This window comes from Macrosteles quadrilineatus, unplaced genomic scaffold, assembly GCF_028750875.1.
Source record: "Macrosteles quadrilineatus isolate MER2022 unplaced genomic scaffold, UCM_ALF_1.0 Scaffold_1__1_contigs__length_201487025, whole genome shotgun sequence".
NCBI lineage: Eukaryota > Metazoa > Arthropoda > Insecta > Hemiptera > Cicadellidae > Macrosteles > Macrosteles quadrilineatus.
Genome location: NW_026542594.1, coordinates 120,923,153 through 120,931,834, shown reverse-complemented (window position 1 = coordinate 120,931,834; position 8,682 = coordinate 120,923,153). Strand labels below are relative to the sequence as shown.

At 37.0% G+C, this 8,682-nt stretch overlaps 2 protein-coding genes across 2 annotated transcripts; both read left to right on the top strand.

Moving 5' to 3' along the window:
• Window positions 1-1,647: 1,647 nt before the first annotated feature.
• LOC129000198 (uncharacterized) lies at window positions 1,648-3,030 on the top strand. The gene has a single exon (XM_054427154.1). The coding sequence runs from the start codon at window positions 1,648-1,650 to the stop codon at window positions 3,028-3,030; it is 1,383 nt and encodes a 460-aa protein (XP_054283129.1).
• Window positions 3,031-3,171: 141 nt separating this feature from the next.
• On the top strand, window positions 3,172-3,993 carry LOC129000191 (uncharacterized). The gene has a single exon (XM_054427143.1). It carries the CDS (start codon window positions 3,172-3,174, stop codon window positions 3,991-3,993), a length of 822 nt encoding a protein of 273 aa, XP_054283118.1.
• Window positions 3,994-8,682: the final 4,689 nt, after the last annotated feature.

The following is an 8,682-nucleotide window of genomic DNA, read 5'->3' as shown; positions in this document are numbered from 1 at the left end:
CTAAAAGGTCAATATCTAAAGGACTTTGATTCAAACTTTGATTCCTCTATATTTTATGCATATTGTTTTTGTTGTAATTTATTAATTGACATTTCAATTTGTATCAAACTGTACAATTTGGTATTTTGTAATGCTCATAGCAACCACTAGCACTAATGTAACAATGCCATCTGTTATCTGTGTCTCGTATTGCAGAAAATAATGACAATCTCTAATCTCTCTCTCTCTGAGTACTCAGAATAATTGTTTTGTTGTACAACAAAAATGAAATTCGTCACCCTCTCTAGGCAATTAAACTCAATTGCGAATCGTTTAGCCAAAATCCAAACTAACATTCAAGCTTTAGATTGATTACCTGATTTGTCCCAAGAACAAATAAATAAGTTGAAACTCTTAGATTCAGAAACACTTAGAAAATACTCAGAATTTGAAACCTCCCTTGAGAAACTATTTAATAGTGACACGCTTCCCGATGATTATGAAGAAGATACACTCTTTCAATTACAAGATACTATATCTGACTTATATGTAGGAATTCAAACTCTCACGAAGAAACACCTTTCTCAAGATCCTACAAGTCATAGGCCTGTTCTAAACACTGACTCAATAACAAATACTCCATCAAGTAGCCTACCCCATAGGCCTAGTAGCTCTTCCTCAAACCAAGATAGCCACTCTCTAAAACTCCCACCTCTATCTCTCAAAACTTTCAATGGTTCACCAGAACAATGGTTGGCTTATGTAAGCCTGTTTCAAGTATCTGTTCATGATACTGAAAACATATCTAAAGTTGAGCGATTTCAATATCTGCTTTCTACTCTACAGGGAGAACCTTTCAATCTTATAAAGAATTTACCAATCACAGCTGAAAATTATGATGTAGCATGGGATCTTCTTCAAAAACGGTATCAAAACAGTAGGAAAATCATAAGCATACACCTCAACAACATAATAGACTTACCTAACCTAAGTGACTCCTCCCTCAAGAACATTCGCTCGTTCATTTCTCAATATAACGAAAATGCCCAAGCACTCATTGCACTCAATCATGACATAGCCAAGGATAATATCTTGCTCTCAGCCATGTTACTAAGGAAATTACACGCAGACATTCGCAAAAAGTTTGAAAGCTTACGTCTAAATTCTCAAGACCTTCCAACCGTAGGTGAAGTAATAACATTTTTAGAAAATGAATGTGCTTACTTAGAAGCTGCTAACCTCTCTAACTCTCAGTTTCCTAGAACTACTTCAAGCAATAGCATCAATTTAGGTTTCACTCAAAATAGTAAGAGGTCCAGCCCTCGCTCCTCTCAGATAGGCCTACATAAGTCTACACCAAACCGCACTACTTTACTAGCTTTCAGAGACTCAAATGCCACATGCACATTTTGTAGTAAAAGTGATCACAACATTTACCAATGCTCAGAGTTTAAAGATTTGTCCGTACAGGAAAGATACAACTTTGTGAGGAAAAATCACCTCTGTTTGAACTGCTTAGGTACCGCTCATTCTGTCAAAGACTGTAAGTCAAATAAAACATGTTTTCACTGTAAACTGAAACATCACTCCCTCTTACATCAAACTAATAATAGGCCTAATGATAAGCTTAATCAAAAGCCTAAAGATAATGCTCCAACACCCAAGGAAATGAATAAAACATATGATCACCCTGAACCTCCCTTTGTAGCTGTCTCCTCAAACCCTAATACCACTATATTGCTAGCCACTGCATTGGTCCACTTGAAAGCTAATAACGGTAACACAGTTGTAGCCCGAGCCGTTATTGACTCTGCATCTATGGTAAGCTGCGTAACAGAAAATATTGCTAACCTGCTTATGCTCAAACGGACATTTTCCAGTAATTCCAAGATAGATGGCCTATCATCAGTAGAAGTTAAATCTAAAGGCGTGTCAAAAGTTAACATATCGTCTCTTAGCGGAGAAATGATTGCTGATAACAACCCAGTCCTTATTCTAGACAGAATAACCTCAAACCTCCCACACTCAGAAGTTCCAGTTAATGTTAAAGAATACTTCAAACATTTGGTCCTGGCTGATCCAACTTTTCATCTGCCTAGTAAGATAGATATGCTCATAGGTGCTGATCTATTCGCTAAAGAGATCACTGGTGAACGCATCATCATTAACAAGGATCTTCCTGCTGCCATGAATTCTGTATTTGGATATCTTATCATAGGATCTGCCCCAACTCTTCCTGCTGTAGTCCCTCACAAAACAGCCCCTCAATGCAAGGGTAATGTTTCTTCTTTATTAAGTACTCGAGATATTGATTTGCACAATTCTCTGCAGAAATTTTGGACTCTAGAAGAACCTCCCATCAAACTTCATGTAACATCTGAACAAGAAATTTGTGAACATCACTTTCTAAACACGGTTTCTAGGGATTCAGATGGACGCTACTTTGTTAGGCTACCCATAAAAGAAAATCATCCCCCTCTTGGTGACTCATCATTTTGCGCTCGCAATAGATTCATATCACTTGAAAGAAAATTAGAAAGTCAGCCTGAAGTTAAAGCAGAGTATAGTAAAGCCATACATGATTTATTGTCATCTAGTCACATGGAACCTGTTAACCCTCCTCCAAACAGTGATAATAAACAATTTTACTTACCTCACCATGCTATTGTCAAAGTAGATTCCTCAACCACCAAGCTTCGTGTAGTATACGATGCAAGCGCACGCAGCTCCTCAGGTGTCAGCCTTAACGATATTCTACATACCGGGCCAAAACTACATAATGATCTTAATGATATTCTGTTAAAGTTTAGACTTTCCCCTATTGTCTTCTCATGTGACATCAAACAAATGTTTCGTCAAATAATGATCCACCCAGATGATAGAAACTATCAAATGTTGTATTGGAGAGATGACAAAGACGACCCCCTTTCAGTTTACCGTTTAACTACGGTTGTGTTTGGATTCAACTGTTCACCCTACTTGGCACTAAGGACACTTCACCAACTTATCATCGATGAAGGCGCAAAGTTCCCTCTGGCAGCTGAGGCTTAAAAGAAACAAGTATATGTAGATGATTTAATTTTAGGTGCCAACAGCATAAAACAAGCTTTGGTACTAAGAAATGAGGTGGAACAACTTCTCTTAAAAGGATGTTTCGAACTGAGGAAATGGACTAGCAACTGCCCTCAAATCATGGAAACTCTTCCCGACTCTTACAAAGAAACTCCTCTATATTTCAACTCCTCAGATCAACCTTATTTCAAGGTACTAGGTATAAAATGGTCACCTAACTCAGACGCTTTCTCTTATCAGTTGAATATCCCAGACACACCTCCCACTAAACGAGGTATACTTGGAACAGTTAGCAGAATATTTGATCCAAACGGTTGGTTGACTCCAGTCACTCTTTGGGTAAAAGCGTTGATACAAGTTTTATGGGCACTATGTTTATCATGGGATGCGCCTGTACCTCCGGATCTAACTGAAAAATGGTCTAAGTTCCTCCAACAACTTCCTTTCTTAAGTGAACTTAGCTTACCTCGATATGTTTCCGTAGCTGATGCTGTTCATATCAGTTTACATGGATTTTGTGATGGGTTTGAAACAGGTTACGGAGCGTGTGTCTACTTGCGATGTGTAAGTTCTTCCGGAGAAATCAACGTACATCTGTTAATTGCCAAAGCTCGAGTTGCTCATCTTAAGAAGATCTCCATCCCTAGACTAGAATTGTGTGGTGCCCATCTTTTGTCCAAACTCCTGAACTATTGCAACTGTCTACTCTCTCAAGATTATCTTGTCAACGAATTACATGCTTGGTGTGATTCATCTGTAGTCTTGTCATGGATAAAAACTGTACCCTACCGCTTAAAAGTTTATGTTGCAAATCGAGTCTCTGAAATTCAGGAACTTACTCCTACTTACATATGGAAACATGTCTCAACTCATTGTAATCCAGCTGACATTGCCAGTAGAGAAACCCTTTCCGTTTCTATGAAAGACAACAGTTTATGGTAGAACGGTCCCGATCTCTGGATTATCTCTGGGTTAACTCTGGATCAGGAGTCGTGGCCTATTCCTCGCTTCACCCCTCTCCAAGACGAACAACTGCCAGAACGTAAGGCCGAACCTTTACCAATAATGTTTACAACTCAAAAACCAGACTTATTCAACAGGTTTTCATCTTGGTCAACCCTCCAGCGAGTCATCGCTTACATTTTACGCTTCAAAAATTGCTTAACTCCAGGTCATTTTCTGATTGGAGGACCTCTTTTATCTCTTCCTGAACCTGAATTAAATGATGTCTCAACAAACAGATTGTCAAGGTGGAAGTTTGTTCAAGCCTTAACCCAAAGTTTTTGGAAAAGATGGCAAAAAGAATACCTCTACACGTTGCAACAACGAGGGAAATGGAGAAGTCCTCAACCTAACATCAAAATTGGAGATCTTGTCCTATTGCATGAACCAAACCAACCTCCCCTTTCATGGAAAATGGAACGTGTCATTTCAACCTCCCCAGGGCAAGATGGTCTTGTACGAGTTGTACAATTAAAAACTTCATCAGGAACACTCTCCAGACCTATAACTAAAGTCTCACCCCTACCAATCAATGATGCATGATAACGAAAGAAGTTAGACTGTTAACCAAAAGTATGTTGTAAATATGTTCATTTCTAAATAATTTTTTTTTTCTCAATTATTAGGTGAACCCCTCTTAGTGGTTCACGGGCGGGGGTATGTTCAGTAATATTCAGTATAATTAACTTTGTTATAATAATGCTTTCTATCAACTAAAAATAAATACAGATGGCATTGGTTTTTAATTTGTTTTAATGTTTAAAACAACATATGTGATTTAACAATGAAATAATTTATTAGTAATTTTGTTAGTTGAAAAAAAAACAAACACATCAAGACTCAAGATCCCTCTCTCTTTTGTAATCTCTCTTTAAAGTTCTGTAAAATCGTTGAAAGTTTATTTGTTAATATTAAAACTACATATTTGTCAATTGTATCTCAGTGTTCTAATTTGAAGAATCAAACTCCGCTTAACTTATAAATACAGTCCACTCCACACGCTACCGAAATTCTACAATCACTATTTGTTGAACATTTGCTCCAGACAATAACTCGCAATGTTACAATATGGATCACAATACAACGACCCTCTTGTTATCGCCTTCTTTTGTTTGCAGTTTTTACAAAATTATACACGCATAAATACTAGTTTCGTCCAGAGTGTGTGGTCTTAAAATTGAGTTACATTATGAGATGTTCTACGCTACCGTACATCTCTTTGAAGCAAACGAAGACTCTCACATTTTGATATATACAAACCAATGATGTTTGCTTTAGCATTCTATAAAAACGCCTTTCACCTGCAGCCTGATATAAGATGTACTGTAGGATGAACTGTAAGCCCATTTTTCAGTACCTACACAACTTATTTTTAGCTTAAGTTCCGGCACAAATTTAACCATGCATTTCGCCAGGGGCTATTGGTGTCTGCGTTGTTCGGCGGGTGAGGTTAGTCTGACCATAGTCGGGTGAATGCTTTGATATCTGTTGTGTTTGCAGCTTTTGTCAGTTTCAATATTGTAGTTTGCTTGTTTATGAGCATATTTTGATCAAATTCGGAAAATACATTCATTTTATCCTAAACTATCGACATTTTACAAAAAAACACTTTTTACCCTCCCTATTGCAGCAAACCTAGGTACTCGTTAAACTAATTTTATTTAAATAGGGAATAAATTAAGGGTTGAGTGGATGAAGGGGGCAAGTAACAATTTTGTAAAAATTGAGTTAGATGCATGGATGAAGGGTGTAAGTGATGCTCTATTTAGTACACTGACTCCCATAGTCCTAAGTATAATAACAGCTGAGTAATTTTTTAACTTAGGGGTTAAGTACAGGAAATGCACCCAAATGGAGTGTATAAAGGTGGTAAGTGCTTCACTTGCCCCCTTCATCCTCTTTTAAGTTTCACTTACACCCTTCATCCATAACTCTGCGCACTTGTCCCCTGCACTTACCCCCTTATTGTTAGGCAATAGTAGCACGTACTGCAGCTAACATCATATCCAAAACAGCTGACAATGAAAATTACCTTGAACATTAACATAGATAAAACACTTGTGTTTGTTAGTCTATGACATTACCTATTTGCATTTTAGTGTGTTTTTTAAATGTATCGGACCGTGACCGTATTGGACCCACTTAGTTCAACGAGTTGTTAGCTATTCTTGATAGGACGTAACTGCTTCCAAGAAGTAAAAGATCTATATATTAATTTGAAACTGTTTTCCTTTGTCATAGCTAAATTGAGAGAACGGCTGGGCGTAGAAACTCGGTAGAGGTGTCTAAAGACAGGTCTGTAGATGAGCCATCAAAAGAGAAACGTGGTAAATTCCCATGGGGCTCTGCCTCAGTGGCCTTTGAATTCCCATCCCATGTTATTCTTATGGAGGAAACACTGGGTTTTTGTCCCAGCTAATTTGAGAGAACTGCTGGGCGTAGAAACTTGGTAGGGGTCTCTAAAGAAAGGTCTTCGTCTATAGATGAGCCATCAAAAGAGGAACGAGGTAAATTCCCTTGGGGCTCTGCCCCAGAAGCCTTTAAAGTTGCCTCTTCAAATTTGTTTACCATATGCATAATTCTACACTACTTTTTAATGAAACAGCTGTTAATATTTAAATTGTGATTTATTGAATTTTTCAAAATGAAGTACAGTATTTGCAATGGGTTTTTCTGATTTTAAAATTGATTTTATTCTGCATCGTGTCATGTTTTCAACCGACTTCCCCACCACCAACAAAAGGAGGAGGTTCTCAATTTGTTTGTGGCGATGTTTTTTTTTTTCTATGTATGTTCACCAATTTCTCTGTGATTCTTTTACCGATCAGTGTGGTTCCACCACCAAAATAACCAGGAGAGTTTCTATTAGGTACCTTATATATTATGTTTAAGTATAATATTTGTTTCGGTGAAAACTCTGAAAACCTTAAATATTCAACATTTATTTTGTTTACATTTGTGCAGATTGTTTACATTTGTGCAGAGAAGGCGAAATAGTTATTTGTGTAACTAGTGGTGAAAGTGGCACTTTGCTGCACACGAGAGCAATGTTTACGCACGAGCCGCAGGCAAGTGCGGAATGATCTCGAGTGCAGCAAAGGCCTTTTTCACTCGTGTTACACATTATATTTTTCCTACAGTCACTATAAATCATATAAATAATTTGTCTTTCAAACACTATACAACACGTTTTTAGGTTCAGCTGGCAACACAAATGGTGCCCTAGAGAAAGTAGTACCTGAGGTCCGTATCACTCCGCTATTTTTCCTCGGCAAGAAATGTGCTCCGCGTTTTGAGAATATAGTTCCGTATGTTTTTTGTAATTTGAAGTGGTTTCCGCGCCTAAAAAATGCTTTAAAGGTATTTTCTTGTTTATTAAGATCGTAGGAATGTTTTCAAAACGTTTAAAAGAAGTCCAGAAAGTTCAGAAATGCCGAAACTATAAACACGAAATGACAGGTTAAATCGTAGTTATAATAGTCAATCAGCTGCTCATAGTATTATTATCTTTAAGTGTTGCCAACCTATTTCCAAGCGTACACGGATTACGTGCATAATAAAACCACGCTGTTTTGTGTTGTTTCGTTGGAATCCTTATGTGCGGCAAAGTATAAACCGTACGGAAAAGTATAAACCGTACGGCAAAGTATAAATATGCAGCAATTAGCAGCTTTCTGTACTATAAACAGTACAGGGAAGCCTACTTTGTCGGGTGACTGTAGGAAAAATAATAATAACATTCCTACAGCTGTTAGTTGAAACCATTTAAATGAAGCTACAGACAATTCTTCTTGAAACAGTTGCTTCATATTGATCAATAAAATATTTCTTGCCATGGAGCCTAAATGAATTACATTGAGAAAAATGCATTTTGTTTTGGTTACTATAAAACATGTATTTTAACGTTTGACCTGATTTGTGTATACAGTAATTCTGTTTTTAGTATTGAATATTCTGACTTACAAAAACATATATGTTTCAGTGAATAGCTGTATGATATTGACAAATAAAGGTGTATTGTGAAAACCAAAGCATTCGTAAAACAGGTCTAAATATAAATTAAATGCAATTATTCCTTACACGACCTAAGAAGTGTGACAGTGCATAATCGTCAATTGTCTTAAAAGTGTTAAATATTTTAATTACTAAACATGCATTTGCAGGTGTGGAATTTTTATTGATATTCTCTACCCAGTTACTATATCATATCAATATTATTATGCCTGCTTCGGAAAGTCCTAGAGGAAGATGATTTGCAATCTCGACTAGGCTATATCTTGATCAAACAAAACCACCTACATGGCTTGCACCACTTTTAGCTGAACCAACCTTTCATATACATATTTCATTTGCAGATGTGGAATGTTTATTAATATTCTCTACCCAGTTACTATAACATATCTATATATCTAATTCCGTAAGCCCAAAATTTTACAATGAAATTGTGAGCGAACGGGAGGCCGTAGAAAGCTGGGAGAGGTCTCATTTTAAAGGTCTGGGCATGAAGTTTTGGGGAAAATTATTCATTTTTCTTAATTATGCACCAAAAGGTCGTTACGTAATAAAATAATTTACATTTAAATAACATGGGAATCCAGGTCATGTCTGCTTTGGTTACTTAAAAACATG